At 41.3% G+C, this 16,293-nt stretch overlaps 1 protein-coding gene across 3 annotated transcripts in view; it reads right to left on the bottom strand.

The window, feature by feature from the left end:
- The window catches only part of LOC120542530 (receptor-type tyrosine-protein phosphatase H-like), a 123,031-nt gene that overhangs the window by 8,170 nt on the left and 98,568 nt on the right, over positions 1 to 16,293 (bottom strand). For 2 of the 3 annotated variants that reach the window (XM_039775056.1, XM_039775054.1), the window contains 2 exons: positions 14,246 to 14,368; positions 4,936 to 5,096 (listed from right to left, as the gene is read on the bottom strand). In XM_039775056.1, coding sequence (XP_039630990.1) covers positions 4,936 to 5,096; positions 14,246 to 14,368 — 284 coding nt within the window. Of the gene's footprint in view, positions 1 to 4,935; positions 5,097 to 11,583; positions 13,196 to 14,245; positions 14,369 to 16,293 lie in introns of those variants that run through there. The other variant, XM_039775057.1, reaches the window with a different exon arrangement.

The following is a 16,293-nucleotide window of genomic DNA, read 5'->3' as shown; positions in this document are numbered from 1 at the left end:
AGATAAAACTTTAACTTCGTTTAAATAATCTATATTCTTCACTGGGAGTGTCGTTAAGGATAGAATAATTAAACATGTAATACGAAGATATTTCAATGTTCTTTAAACGTTTTGAAGAATCGGCGCTAAACTTACAGATGGCTTAACTTCTATTACAGAGCTGATTGTATGGCGATCGGTTACTTGGGGAAAGAAAAGCACTGACTGCAGTGACGGCTACGCCGATATATATTGAATATAAAACAGAAAGAGAAAATAACAACACAGCTAAAAACGCAGCGACAAATTTCGGCAAAAGTTAAATGCTTGTGTCATGAGCACGAGGTGGCTATGCAGTGTCTGCAACGGACGTAGCCTTCCACCGTGCATAAGCTACCTTACTGACGGGCGAGCGAAGGAGCCACCGATTCTTCCTCTGCCCAGTGCCACCACAAGCGTAGAGCCGCCCCTGAGTACTGCTGCAATAAATTATTTCATCGAAGTGAAACATGTTTAATAACGTGCTTTAACTCCTATCATCATGAAAATGACATCACGTATACATCTCAGTATTTTAGTTATTCAGAGAGCTGTAATATCATGAATGTCATGGATTCTGTGTCCAGTTGGAGGAAGAGAGCCGTTTAAGAAGCAAGTAGTGATTCACACACATAGAGCACATAGAAGATCAAATACAAAACAAAGCATTTAACGTGCTACTTTAATTACGATGTGATTTGAGAAACTGGTTAATTAAACGATTTTAAGATGAAGTTTATGATGTTCTACTTTAATGACAAAATAAACTACGTGATTAAAGTGGAAATGTCGAGACCCTAATAAGCTTTCATATGACACTCAGACAGTGGGCTTACAACTCGGCTTTTCACGGCGACTTTGATATGTGACTTCTTTTTTATTTCCGGCACTGTGTGATTTGTGAATGTGAGCTTTCAAGTTTCTCCAACACTCTATGTCACTCGATCAACTTTCTTTTGTTGATTATACCACGGTTTATTTGAACAAATAGTATGTTTTTTCTTTGCCTCCACTTGGTATTCGCTGAAATTCTTATATTTTCCCCCGTGCTTTTCCCATTGTCTTTTCACAGAAGGCTGCGCTTAAGGGCGATTTATATTGATTTGCATATTCAAAGAGGCGTAATTCTGGGAGGAGTTGGGGCGTAACACAAAGCGTGTGCACAAGTGTTAGTTTTCACACTGATCGGGATTTATGTAGCAGAAGAACGTGGAAGTTGGAGTACGCACAGATTCCTGCATCTGGATTTTTCTGTGCGTAAGCACATTTCGGCTTTTGTGCTTACGCCATGTTATAGTGCGAGTTCTACGCACGGCGTTATACATGAGGCCCCAGATGTATTTCTTGGAGTTCTTCCCAAAGAGTTCAATTTTTGTCTCATCAGAAATGCAGTATGGTAAACTACAAGCGGAACATAGCCATTCTACCATAAACATCTGATTGATGTAACACTGCTAAGATAGTCATCCTTCCAACAGGTTTTCTCATCTCAGCCGAAGACTTCTGAATTTCTGTTAGAGTGTCAACTGGGGCCTCCGGGCCAAAGCCCTTCTTGTCATTTTGGTTACTCATTTTGGCTGGACAGCCAACTCTAGGAATAGTCCTAGTGGTTCCAAACGTCTTCCATTTTTACAATGACTGAGGTGACAGTGCTAATGGGAATACTGAAAGTTTTAGAAATAATTTTAGTATCTTGCCCTGACCACCTTCAAGGCTTTGGTTTTTGCTCAGACATGCAGTGTGAATTGTGGCAACTTATATGCGCTGGTATGTGTGTTTCTAAATGATGTCCAGTCAATTCAGTTTCACCATTCACACACCTTAAGGATAATTAAAGCAAACTGGAACAGCAAAGGGTCAGAATATTTGTATAAATGAGAGAGTTCAGTTTTTGATATTTAATAGATTTACAAACATTTATGAAAATTTTATCATAATAGGTTACTGAATGAGGCAAAAATGGCAGATTTATCAATTTAACATTAAATCTATACCACAGAAAAGTATGCAGAAAGGAAAGTGGTCAGAATACTTTCAGAATCCACAGCATATACTGTATTACTGTTGTTAATTATATTGAATGCTGCTTTTACTTAGTTTTATATGATATATTTCAATACAAAAAGGTTTTTGTCCAATTAATTTAATTATTTCAGAAGGAGTTTTCTCACTTTAACACAAGCAAAGACAAGCAAAATTGTGGTGCAGTGGCTAGTGTGGCTGCCTCATGGTTTCAGCATTCCAGATTTGAATCCTGCATCTGTTAGTGTGTGCAGCAGGATGGAATTTAGAAGGCCACAAAGCAGCAAAATAAATGATGATGAGATGAGAAAAAGTATAAAATGACAAACAAGGGTCAAATGTATGTTTTTTATGTATTTCATTTGGAAATGATGCATTTAGTTTTTTGGCAGATTCTGCTAGTTTGTTTTACTTTAGTGGGAGCAGCCATGTCATTTATGACTGCTGTGTTGATTTCTGTCATGTGCTCTGCTTGCATCCAGAAAGATGTCACTCATAGCTCATGGGATTAAGGATACCAGCATGCAGTCTTTATAATTTTAGCAAACAAACCAATTGCTTGTGCTTTCTTTTACGAAATGTCTGGTAGTTAGATTTTGAGCTTTTGTGATATGTTTCTTTTAATTTCATTGAGTTTAGCTTTGCCTTTTAGGATTTAGTTCGCCTTCAGTTTTGACTTTCCTTTCCCAATCTTCTGACCATTATTCAACTCACATTAAAAACTTTAAGCCCGTATTCCCTGATCACACAAAATAACACACTGTTGTTGGTTATCTGCTTTTCATCTAGCCATCACAGGAAAAATTTGAAGAAATTGATTGTCTAAGTCCAATTAGTAATAATAATACATTTTATTTATATAGTACCTTTCCTGTGGAATCAGAGGACCTTAGTGGGTGAACAGGAGCACAGCAATGGAGAAGGTCCTTTAAGACACAGGGAGCCAGTGAAGGTGAAGCAGGATGGGTGTATTGTGCTTGCTGTTGCTGGTCTGTGTAAGGACTCTTGCAGCAGAGTTTTGAATTAACTGGAGCTGTGATATGAGATTTGAAGGGGCACCTGCCAGTAGGGAGTTACAATAATCGATGCAGGATGTGATAAAAGTATGGACATGTTTGTGTGTTTATGTTACAGAGGTGAAAGTAAGAAAGTTGGTTTACGTGGGTGGAATAAGAAAGGGAGAAATCAAAAATGACACCAAGATTCCTTGCACCAGAAGAAGACTTAATGACCGTCCAGAGTGTCTGAGAAGGAGCTCATTTTCTTAAGTTGTACTTTAGTGCCAATTTGCAGGAGTTCAGTTTTGTTTCAATTTAATTTTAAAGAGTTCCGCTCCATCCAGGTTTTAATTTCACTGAGGCAAGTTGTAGGTTGGGAAAGACCTAATGAAGTTTTACTTTTACATTGAAATAAAGTTAAGTATTATATGCATAAAAATGATAACCCAATCCAAAGTTACAAATGATTTGGCCAAGGGGAAGCATATAGATAGAGAAGAGCAGAGGGCTGAGGACAGGGCAATGAGGGACCCCTTGTGTGGTTGGCACTGAGCTCAATCTGCTGTTGCCAAGACTAACAAACTCTTGCCTGTCAGTCAGATAGGACTTAAACCACTGGGGGGCGATGCCAGAGATACCCAGCAAGTTCTCCATTCTGGACAGTAGAATGTCATGTCTAATGGTGTCAAATGTTGCAATAAGATCTAACAGAATTAATATGCTGGTTTGTCCAGAGTCTGCTGCCATAAACAAATCATTGGTTACCCGAAGCAGGGTATCTTCACAGCTGGGCTGCACACTGAAACCAGACTTAACTCAAAAAACAAATGAATTTGAAACAAGTCCTCACATCTTAAGATGATCTGCAAAAGCTTATGCATAAAGTAGCTTTTAAAATATCCAGTAACGTATACCTGGATGGTAGCACGCCACCATCTTTAATTAATACCAGTGGTTTGATGATTCACAGGTTGTAACCTGTCCATTACATGTTAGCAGTGGAAAGAAGTTGACATACTGTAAATGATATAACCGAATGCAACCATTCAATAATATATGGAAAAATTAGGCATCCATATGAGAAAATCGTAATGGTAATGCAGATTCTAAATAAAATGACATTTAGATAGAACCATAAATGTAAAATACATGTTAGAAAAATACAAAATACAAACAAAAATGGATTCTGCACTTATCAAAACCCCAGCATCATAACATTACAGAGTTTGAACATTATTTTACACAACTATCCTTTTTGCATCTCAAAAACATAAGTGATAGTTTGACTGGCAATTCTAATCTGGTTCTATGTGAGTGTGTGCATAAGTGAGCCTTCTGAGAGTACAGATAAAGTCACATTATGCACCCTTTTTTCTCTTTCCATCTTGTCATGGTACGCAAAACATGAGACATTTTCTTCTGTTTGTGAAATCCCAATGTCCCCCATTCAGTGGTGCAGCTAGAGTTCAAGCTGCTTGCGGCGGGGCAGTGCTTTAAGACTTAGTGACTAGAAGGAAACCCCTTAGGTTGGGGACAAATGCTCCCATCAATCCTCTATGCCAAGAGATCAAGAAGGTTCAAGTTATAGAAGGATTTCCAAGTGGCAACAGAAAAAGAAAAGAGGCTTTTCTAATGAGAGACCAGATCCAGTCTGGCAATGATGGTATAGTTAGAAAAAATTACTACATCTTAATGGAAAAAGATTTACAGGAAGCATAAAGTATTACAGCCAAACAAACAATTCAAAGCTACTTATAGGGAGAGCAGTTATTATTCAAATAGACTGCTACAGTCACCTGAGATTTTAATTTTGGTGATCAGAGAAATGAGCGAGCAAAAGTGGTTGAGACAACCTCCACAGTATTATAAGAAAGCATAGTAACAATTTATGTAGTACCTGCAGTGGACAACCACCGGTGCATTCCTAGTCAACTGATTCATGAAGGAGCGGACAAGCTCCCTGAAGGCAATCAGGCTGTGAGTTTTGACGGGAACACCGTGGTCAGGCCAGGTGGTGAAGTGGAAATGTTTGACGATGCGGGATTCGAGAGTCTTAACCTGGGATAAAATAGATGTTGAGAAACAAAAGGAAGCGAGCAAATATCACCTCTACAAGTACAAGAATTCTGTCCATGAGCATTTTAACCAATAAGTATGAAATTCATACTTTCAGAAACATCAAGAATATTGAGGTGCTAAGGATCACATAAGAAAATTAGACAGTGTCACACACGTGTGCATGGGAAGCAGCTGAAGGGCTTAGACAATACTGTTTATACATCTGCCCAGGGGGGGGCGCTGACGCTCTTTCTGAGTTCTCTGCAGGTCTTACCGGAAATCCCACCAGGAGCCGCCATTTCCAGGAAGGACACACCACCTCGGTTCCGGCCCCAAGAATCTGTCAGAGGGCTATGGCTCTCTGGCAACAGGTGGGTGAGTGGCTACGGCCATTTGATTTGACCCCTTGCAAATAGTGCAGCAAGTGGCCTGTTTTTGCTGCTACAGCGATACCCCAGGAATTTGCCCAGCCGGCCTGGGGAATTCCATTCCATGGACGAGCTGCTACAGCTCTTGCAACCCAGAGGCCGGCTGTGAAACCGGGAGGGCAGAACAGCCGCTCTGTGGACTACCGGGAGTTATGTCCTACAAAGCAGTCCCTTCCACGCAATCCAGAGCCTGTTCGAAGTCGCCGGGCCGTCTGGCTTGCGACCTGTCGGGAACAAGGCGGACCGTAGGGGACAATGGCGGGGTTGTTTGTGTGCCCTTAGCAATCCCTGGCGGATAAACATACGGGAGAGCTTCTTATTAATGGACATATGATAACAGCGCTGTTTGATTCCGGCAGTAGCGTGTCTGTCGTTGCTCGCCGTTTTGTTCTACCGCAACAATGGATTAAGAAAAGACCAGTCTAAAATGTATACGGAGATATCCGCTCGTACAATACCGCCCGGTGTTACGTATGTCTCGGAGGAACCCTTGGCGCTTACGTGCGGTACACCGGATCCTCCGTTTCCCGTAATCCTCGGGCGGGACTGGTCTGACAGTAACCGCGGTAGTTTAGAAAGCATTCCCCGAAAAGCTTTTGGCCTCGTTATAGATGATAAAGACTCATCTCAAGCTGCTTCCACACCGTGTAATCAGCCGACAGGGAGTGGGGCGGTAGGCCAAGAGAGTGCGAAGATACTCCCGGACCGTCGCGGGCTACTACGTCATCCACTAGCGCCCGGCAGCGAGGAGGATTCTCCGCCCCTTGAGGTCAGACCGGACCCGCTCTCTGAGTTGCACTTTCAGTTTAGAGCGACTCGGCTTCTTTCAAGAGAACAGTGGAATGGCGACTCTCTGAAGCACATAAAGAATGCAGTGGTTCTCGTTAACGCCAGCGCGCATTTGCCCATGCCACAGGGACCTCACTTTGTCATGGATAATGAATTATTGTATCGGGTTGCTGAACATGAGGGAAGGTCCGGAAGTTGTTGCTAGTCCAGCGGACCTACGGCGGCAGGTTTGCGAGTTAGCCCACTCTCACCTTCTTGGAGGCCATCTCGGCTCCGATAAAACATTAGAGCGCATTAAGCTCCGTTTTTTTTGGCCGGGGATTAATGAGGAGGTTCGCGCTTTTGCATTTCCTGCCGGAGTGTCAACTGCGGCAAATTCCTAGGAAGGACCGTGCTCCTCTGATTCCCCTTCCCCTTATTGGCGTTCCTTTGACAGGATTGGGGTGGATATAGTAGGACCCTGGAGCCCTCAGCCGAGGATATAAATATATACTCGTCCTCGTGGATTATGCAACCCGATTCCCTGAAGCCGTTCCATTGCTCGGCTACCACTAAAAATATTGCACGGAACTAGTAGGAGTCTTTTCACGCGTGGGCATTCCTAGAAGTCCTGACGGACCAAGGAACGCCTTTCACCTCGGAAACGTTCAAGGAGACTGCCAAGTTACTGAAAATAAAGCATTTAAAAACCTCGGTGTATCATCCTCAAACCGATGGGCTAGTGGAGAGATTCAATCAAACTCTCAAGCAAATGCTACGTAAGGTAGTCAGCAAGGATGGGAGGAATTGGGACCAACTCCTCCCCTTGTCCTCTTTGCCTACGGAAGTCCTCAAGCCTCTACGGGTTCTCTCCCTTTGAATTACTATACGGAAGACAGCCCCGGGGCTTATTAGATATTTTAAAAGAGGGCTGGGAAGGGGAGGCACAGCCCTCCACTAACATTTTGGAGTATATCGCCCAGTTGCGCGATAGATTTGATGTAATAAGACCTATACTAAAAGTCATATCGAGGAGGCACAATCAGCACAGGCCGCCTGTATGACCGTGTACGACTCTCCGGGAGTTCCAACCGGGGGATCGCGTCATGGTATTGGTTCCTACTTCACACTCTAAACTGCTCGCACATTGGCTAGGCCCCTACGAAATTAAGGAGAGGAAGGGATTGGTCGACTATTTGGTGAAACAGCCCAATCGCCGACCAGCTGAGCGAATATATCATGTAAACCTGCTGAAACCGTGGAAGGAGAGGGATCCCGATCCCTCCTCCGGACAGCCCTGCTCTCTCTTGCGAAGTAAGTGCCCTTAATTTCGTGAACAGCTATCTCCCAGACAGAGACAGGAGCTCGAAGCAGCTATCCGCTCGGTCCCAGAGGTGGTAAGTGAACAACCAGGTCGGACCTCTCTGATTGCGCACGACATAGTGACTGACCCGGGGGTGATCGTCCGTGGCGACCCTACAGACTCCGGAGGCAAAGAAAGTAGAAGTGGAACTGGAAATCAAGCGAATGCTGGCACTAGGAGTGATCGAGGAAAGTAGTAGTCCCTGGTCCAGCCCCATCGTCTTGATTGCTAAGCCTGACGGCAGTTGGAGGTTTTGCAATGACTTCCGTCGGCTCAACCAAGTTTCCGATTTGATGCTTATCCCATGCCTCGCGTGGGCGACCTCCTCGAGACTGGGACCAGCCAAATTCTTGACTACACTTGACATGACAAAGGGGTACTGGCAGGTTCCTTTAAGTCCGAAGGAAAAACCGCGTTTAGCACTCCTAGCGGACACTGGCAGTATCGTGTCCTTCCATTCGGGTTACACGGGCCTGCGACTTTTCAGCGTCTGGTGGACAAAGTGCTCCGGCCCCATAACTTCGTTCTGTGCTGCCTATCTGGATGGCGTTGTCATCTATTCCAGCACCTGGAAGGAGCACATACAGCAGGTCACAGCAGTATTACGGACATTGGGAGAGGCGGGCTCGCATCAACCCCAAGAAATGTTACTTGGGTTGAGAGAAGCCAAATATTTGGGCTACCTAGTGGGCCGGGGTACTGTGAGGCCACAGTGTTCCAAGTTGCAAGCCATAATGGCCTGGCCCGTCCAAAACCAAGCGGCAAGTCCAATCCTTTCTCGGTTTGGCGGGTACTACCGCCGGTTTGTGCCTCGTTTCTCCGAGAGCGCGCCTTGACCGACTTGACAAAGAAAAGAGCTCCTAATACGGTGGTATGGTCTGATAAAGCGGGGCTGCATTCAGTGACTTAAAAGGGCTCTGACTTCAGCACCTATCTTAATCTCCCTAACTTCTCTCTCCCTTTTGTCCTCCAGGCGGATCACAGGCTTGGGAGCCGTTTGAGCCAAAGCGTCGGCGGTGTTGAACACCCGTTATGTACCTGAGCGGAAACTGTTGGACCGGAGACCAGGTACGCGGCGGTGGAGAAGGAGGCTATCAAATGGGGTGGCGCAGCTGCGGTACTACCTCTTGGGTTGTTCACTCTGGTGACGGATCATGCGCCTTTAAAGTGGATGGCCCTTCACAGGGAGTCAATCCATATGGTTTCTTGACCTGCAGCAGTACAAATATACGCTACAGGGGTCCCTTCATGCCAACGCCGATGCCCTCTCCGGGCCCACGACCTTCGGTGTCCCCGACCACGGGTCTGGGCTGAGGGGAGTCTTGTCACACTTTGCATGGGAAGCAGCTGAAGGGCTTAGACAATACTGTTTATACATCTGCCCAGGGGGGGCGCTGGCGCTCTTTCTGAGTTCTCTGCAGGTCTTACCGGGAAATTTTCCAGGAAGGACACACCACCTCAAGAATGAGGTCACTTCGGTTCCGGCCCCAAGGGTGATGTCACTTCCAGTTCGGCCCAGAGGGCGACATCATTTCCGCCCTCTGAGCTATAAAGCTCACTGCCTTTGCTTAGGCAGGCAGTTCTGTTTTGGACTCTGTTGTGTAAACAACTGTTTGAAAATGCCTCAAATACTTTTGCAGCCGGAAACCGCATTAAGAAACCTTTCCAGCCTCTGGTCTCCAGTTCTTACAACAGTCAGACATTAGGTTATCCCTCCTATTTGTGTGAATGAATCAATTTTTTCAATTTTATCTTTACATTTAAACACATATTCAGCGATACATTATTATCCATTAACTTGGTTTTAATTTTTAACATAAAAACAATATATTTCATGAAAGTAATACTAAGTTATTCAAATTTGAAACTAGAAGGAACTGGGACAAACATAGGAAAATCAGAGAATTGTATTTAATTATTACATTTCATTTATCAGTATAAACTGAGAAACCATTCAGACCTACAGTGATAGACCTGAAACACCTTGAACACCAGACAGGTTGTCATATCTGTGCATGTTTAGCCCAAACAAACAGCAGATGTTCATCTCCACGAACTTCTCCTGGTCTGGGGTCCCTTTGTAGCCATCACACAGTTCTGCTTATCTATCAGAAGAATGAAGACTATGGTGTCTACAGCCAGCTGAGAATGACCAAAGCTCTAATGAACAAACAAGAAGCCTTTTCAATGAATTTCGTACATTTTGTGGGCAGTGAATAATTTGTTAGGGACTCTACAGAAAGAAGCTACAGCATTTGATATCTGCAGTATAATTTGGACAATAGCAAACTCTTCAAGACATGAGAAAAGCCTGCCAAATTCCACTCAAAGTTAAAGAACTTCTTTTAAGTTATAAGTATTTCATTGGCTAGTTCTGCTAAATTATAAAATACATTATCAGTATACTGTGAGTAATACTACTGCTGCCTTTCATTCTGAGGTTTCTGATCTCACTTATCAATGTCTGGTGAAGTGCATGATTTGTTTGTACTCTCGTGGGATGTCCACATTTTAAAGTCACGAACATTACAGTGTCTGGCAACTCTTCTCTAAATTGACATAGCGTGGATATGTTTACTGAATTGCCCTGTAAAGGACTGCCATCCAGTCTAGGTATGTCTCCAGGAACACCTCTCATGTATCTGAGGCAGGCTGCAGTATCCCACACCCTGTAATAGTTTCAGAAAATGGACAGATGGATTATCTGCTTAAAAACTAGAGCTTATCTTCTTTTCAAAGATTACATTTATTATACTTTCTTTACAATGTCAACAGCTCCTTGGCATTCACATTTAGAGACCTTTGATCTTTGAGAGAAATTACAAATGAGGGTAACACAAGTGTTTATCAAATCATAATTTTTAGAAAAGCAGATAGCTACACAGATAGCAGAGAAAATGTCAGCAGCTCAAGGAGACTGCTTTTCTGAATTGGCTGTGGCCATGCCATGTTATTCAACTCAAAAAAGTAAGTTCTGTGTCATTTTTACATTTGTATCCATAACATTTATTTTTATTTATGGATTTTTAGCCCTTCAAAAGATCATTTATCTTAACTTTATCAATATCTTTAAATTGTTAGTCCATGTAGCTAATTGGTTATGATGTAGGGCTGTAAATTGTGTTTTACTAAATTAGACCAAAAGTGAGCACGATACCTGTCTAGTCAGCACTCCAACTGTCCAAATGTAGTAACAATGTTACTCTGTTTAATTTGTGATTATAAATCACTCTTCAGCAAAAAAAAAAAAAAAAATTATAAATCTACAAATGCCTTAAGCATCACAGAACTGAATTAGCTGCTGTTCACATCACTTGGCCCGAGGTGGGATCAAGTCCCAATTTTGCAACCACAAGCAAGTCTCAAGTCTTAAACCTCAAGTGACAAGTAAAGTCTCAAGTAATAAGAGGCGAGTCCCAAGTAAGTCTCAAGTCCTTTAGGTCAACTCAAGTCAAGTGCCAAGTCTGTAGTTTTGTGCCAGAAGTCTTCACGTCTCATGTTGGGTCAATATCAATCTTGTGTTTGAGCTTGTAGTTACTGCAAATACCTTCAAACTGTTCACATACCCCTACATACATATACCTGTGTGTGTTCCTTCAAACTGTTTGCATGACAGCAGACTTCACCTCAGCTCAAGGATTTCTTCTTCCATTGTTGTCCAAAGGGCAGTGACTTCAAGATAGCTTCTCATCTTCCGATTAGACCATATATCCATAGTTACAGAGAGATGTTCAACTTGCTATAATTGTTTTTTTTTTTGGGTTTTGCCTGATTCTCTGCAACCAAGTTTTCTGTTTTAGAAGTGATAGTTTTCTGGTTTCAAAATTGTCCCTAGTGGGTGGGTGTGTGTGTGTGTGTTTGCACTCTGCGGTGGGCTGGCACCCTGCCTAGGGTTTGTTTCCTGCCTTGTGCCCTGTGTTGGCTGGGATTGGCTCCAGCAGACCCCCGTGATCCTGTAGTTAGGATATAGCGGGTTGGATAATGCATGGATGGATAGCTTTCTGGCAGAATGGTGTATACTTGCTACCAAGAAGTGTTCAACTTTTGAGAGGGGAAAGTCTGATAATATTACATTGGCGATGAGCTTTTGTTGAGGGTGGTTGGAGTTATAAAAGTTTAACAGCACTTGTAATAAACTGAGGGATGCTTGGCTGCAAAGGGTTACCATCTTGGTCTTCAGATATTCTTCACAGATAATGAATTAGAAAAAAGGCAACAAATAACAAATGTAGCATATTTTTTCTACACTTTGCAACTAAATTAATAAATGTCTGTCAGTTATGGTCTTATGGTCAAGTCTGGAATATTACATTAAGCATTGTATACAGCAAAAATGAATGTTGACTAAAGATAATATATTATAGTGGTAGCATAGTCATTATTACTTGTCATGGCAGCAGCATCTAAAGTTACACTATCTGTAGATATTTTGTTTAATTGTGATTCCTAAGGCCTGCAGTGCACATGAGTGAACAAAATCCTGTAGACTGGCATTATTAAGAATGTTGGGCTGGTTCATTAGAGAGTAAAACTATTAACTTAAGGACCTTTTCATACTTTTATGCTTGTGCTGAAATACCATAGAAACCACAACACAGTCTCTGTTAAACAAAAATGTTTTTTCATAAAATTAAAAATGCTCTATTTTTGAGTTATTGAAAATAATAGCACATTTCACAAAAAAAAAATTTGAAGAATATTTCAGTAAGCAGTGAAAGAAAGAAGATGCAATTAAAGTTGAAGCACAGTGTACAACTTTTAATGATACATATGGTTATGTGTTTCCCTGACACCATATTGTTCATTTTAGAAGTCAGGGACTAATAGCTTACCACACTATATGCTGCCTTTGGTAATGCCTCACGAAACTGGAAGATGCGCCATCCCATCAGTAATTGTAGTTCCACATCTTTTACAAACAATGGTTTGGTGTTTGTCTTCTACTTTAAAATTTAAAAATCCACAGGCTATTATTTTTGGCTCAGCCGTACTGTTCTTTACTATTCGGTACCCATATTGTATGCATTTACATTAAAATACTTTGCTTCATGTTAGATTGCTTAATGTTTATTACACAGATTATGTATCTTAGCCATTCCTACTGGCCAATGTACTGCTCCAAGTGCATGAAACATGAAAACTTATTGATTGCTCTGAAAGTGTTGCATCCCACAGAAAGTTCAGGGACTACAAAGGAGAAAAAGGGAGCCATGTTGTTTGTTTGTTTTATCTCAAGTCTTCTTCCTGCAAGTCAATTCAAGTTTCAGGTCATTAACTGTCAAGTTCAAGTCAAGTCACAAGTCATAGAGAGTGTGACTCAAATCAACTCAAGTTCAAGTCACTTGATTCAAGTCTTCAGCACTACTTGGACACATGTTCAGTTACTAACAGGAGTGCATTCTGGGCAAAGTGAGCTTTCTTTGCACTTTCCAAAGCCATTCTGTTAGTTCTCCTGGCCACACAAGACTGTTGGCTGCCCCATTCAAGGTCAGTTCCTGCTTTGTAAACTTCACTGCAAGGGTTGACTTGAGGTCTGCAGTCTTGGAAAGGAAAATCAGGGTTTTTGAAAAAGGGTGAACGATATTAAAGAATGAAAAAGTTCTAGTACTAAACTTAAGTTGTATTGATTTAGCAGCCTAATATCAAAAGTGAATTACAAATCAAACGTTCACTAGTTTGGGGTAGTTTGGACGGGTGTTGAGGACAGATCAAGAGAGCAAATACTGCCGTATTGTTTGGATTCTAAATATTGGTAATACTTTAGTTTAGGTACTGCAAAAGGTAAATTATTTGGGTAACACTTTAGTTTAGGCACTGCAAAAATGAATCTATCACTCATTTACTGTTACGTAACAAGACCTTAACAAAGAATTCATTGGGTGTTCCTAACACTTACAAAGCATCAGTAAAGTGATTATTCATCTTTGTGTGGTGTGGCATTTGATATTTTGGTAAAATTAGTTATGAATATGAAAGATTCATTAGTCTTATAGTGATGTATGCAATATCAAAAGACATATCTCACTTAAGCCACCTCTGACTGTTCCAAAGTGAAGTTCTTTTAGTAGGCCACACTGCACTGGCATGAATAGCCGATGCTTTGTAAGTGTTATGAATACCAAAAGAAGCATTTTTAAGGTCTTGTCACATAAGAATAAAAGAGTAGTAGATGCATTTTTGCAGTATGTAAACTAAAGTTTTACCCAAATATTTTACCTTTAAAAGTCAATGACCATATTTTTTATGGAGTCTTGTAATCATTTTCTTTTTATACCTAATATAGCAGAAACTTAAAACTTGTTTTTGTTGGATGTTAAAGTAATAATTTGTCTGTATTCTGCACAAAACAATACTACAAGTACTAATACTGTTAATACTTACATTTAACTAAGAAATATTAAGCATATAGCAGACTCGTTTGCCTTTTTCAATAATGTGAAGTGCTGAAATATGAAGTGACTTTGCAGCGTAGTGCTTCCCAATGCAATGATGCGCCTTAGCCACTAGGCCACACTGTCTGTTCAAAATTTGTCACAAATGCTTGCAGAATGTTTTTTTTTTCATGAACACAGTTGTCCAGGCTTACTCACATGTTTCACATTAAATTCTCGCAGAGTCCACTCCTTCATCTCCGTGTCTGATACAGTAGTCACTGAAATGTCCTCATAGACACAAGGTTTACAATCTTTAGGCCAGTATTGCTCACACTTCACCTAAAAAGAAGCAACAACCATTAGAACATGGTCTTGATTATGTGAGTGGCAGTTTTGGTTTTTTATTTGTAATTCATTGATACCCTGACCCATAGTTAAAATGAATGGATAAATGTATGATTAATGCATACTTTTTCTTAGTGTCTGCATGGCTCTTCGTCTAACATCCCAAATACATTCAGGTTATATGAGTGGGTCTCTTGATATTTTCTGTTACTAAACTTCATCTATTCTGTCTCTTTCTCAGTATCCTCATGTGGCACTTGGTGCCACTGCTCTACTGCCAAGTTGTTTGCCTGACTATAGAAGAATCCTCTCAAATAAATGAGCGCTGGAATCACTGGGTAGAAGGTTCCTTTGATCAGGTTGGACATCCCATCACTCACTCTGCTGTAGAATGGCCAGTAGGGGGAAGGCAGTTTGTAGGCCGAGGTCTCCAGGACTCTGATTGTGTCTGGCCTGTCCGACTCCTTTTGTACAATCTGGCTGTGGTCGGACAATTAACTAATTGGCAGATATTGTTGTTTTTCATTTCATGTTAGTTTCTATTTTGTTTTAAATGTATTTGAACAAATCAGAATCCTCATATGTGATAGTTTTGTATTTAGTGAGTTTAATTACCTATTCTTGCATTTTGCCTTGTAGTTTGTACTACTGTATTGTATTTCTAAGGTGGCAATGATAGAAACCTCTGTGAAGAGGATTACTTGTTTGGGGGGCTGTCAAAAAACAGGGCCTTTTACAGCACATTGAAGCATACTTTGCGTGATTTTGGACTCTACAAAAAATAAATTGTTGTTGTTTTCACTCTAAATTTGAGTGTAGGTGAGTAGAGGTGAATATGTGTGGCCCCATGATGAATGGCACCCTGTCCAGGACTGGCTTCTTCTTTCCACTCAGTCCTACCGGGATGGGATTTGGTCAAATCCCTACAACATTGAACTGGATTGGTTTGGTTTACTAATTGTTATAAGGATGGATAACTGTTTTAAATTAGGGCCAATGGCAAGAGAGAGAAGAAAAGAAAATCAATGTTTATACTAACTACAAAGAAAATAAAAATGTGGAACCCCTGATCATCAGGAAAAATACATTCTACTTAGATACTATTGGAGTTGCATTTTTTATTTTTGAAAAGGCAAAAGCATTGCCAGCTCACTAGAGAACACATGGAGCTCACACACTGAGAAGCTGAAACTGAGAGACAGGCAATGTTGTGTTTCTCAAACTGACATGCAAAGAATATATAAGTAAGTTAACATCAAATAATTTAGTCAGTCAGTCAGTCATCTTCATCTGGCCAATCCCAGCCAACACAGGACGCAAGGGAGGAACAAATCCCAGGCAGGGCGCCAGCCCACCGCAGGACACAAACACACACACACAATTTAGGATCGCCAGTGCACCTAACCTGCATGTCTTTGGACTGTGGGAGGAAATCCACGCAGACACGGGGAGAACATGCAAACTCCACACAGGGAGGATCCAGGAAGCAAAGCCAGGTCTCCTTACTGCGAGGCAGCAGCACTATCACTGTGCCACTTTCAAATAATTTACTTACAGTTATTTATATTCATTTATGCTCAGCAGCTATGACCCTGACGGCGCAAACAACAAAAAAAGATACACACACAAACTAAACGTTTAGAAATAGAAAAAATGAACAAAAATGAAAAACCAAACATTAATAAAAAAAACACAAACTGCAAATTACCAAAAAACACAAAAAACACAAAAAACACAAATTAACACGAAACACAAACTACAAATTAACACGCATGGCAATCAACAAGTTAATAAAAAAACAAATAGAACTAATTAACCAAAAACATAAACTACACATTAGAAAGAAAATGGAATTGGGTGTTAAAAACGGAGATGAAATGTTAAGTGAATGATAAGAAAATGGCCAGAACTTTACACTT

The sequence above is a fragment of the Polypterus senegalus genome, chromosome 13 (assembly GCF_016835505.1).
Source record: "Polypterus senegalus isolate Bchr_013 chromosome 13, ASM1683550v1, whole genome shotgun sequence".
NCBI lineage: Eukaryota > Metazoa > Chordata > Cladistia > Polypteriformes > Polypteridae > Polypterus > Polypterus senegalus.
Note: the sequence above shows the minus strand (reverse complement) of the source record. Positions and strands in the feature narration are given on the sequence as shown.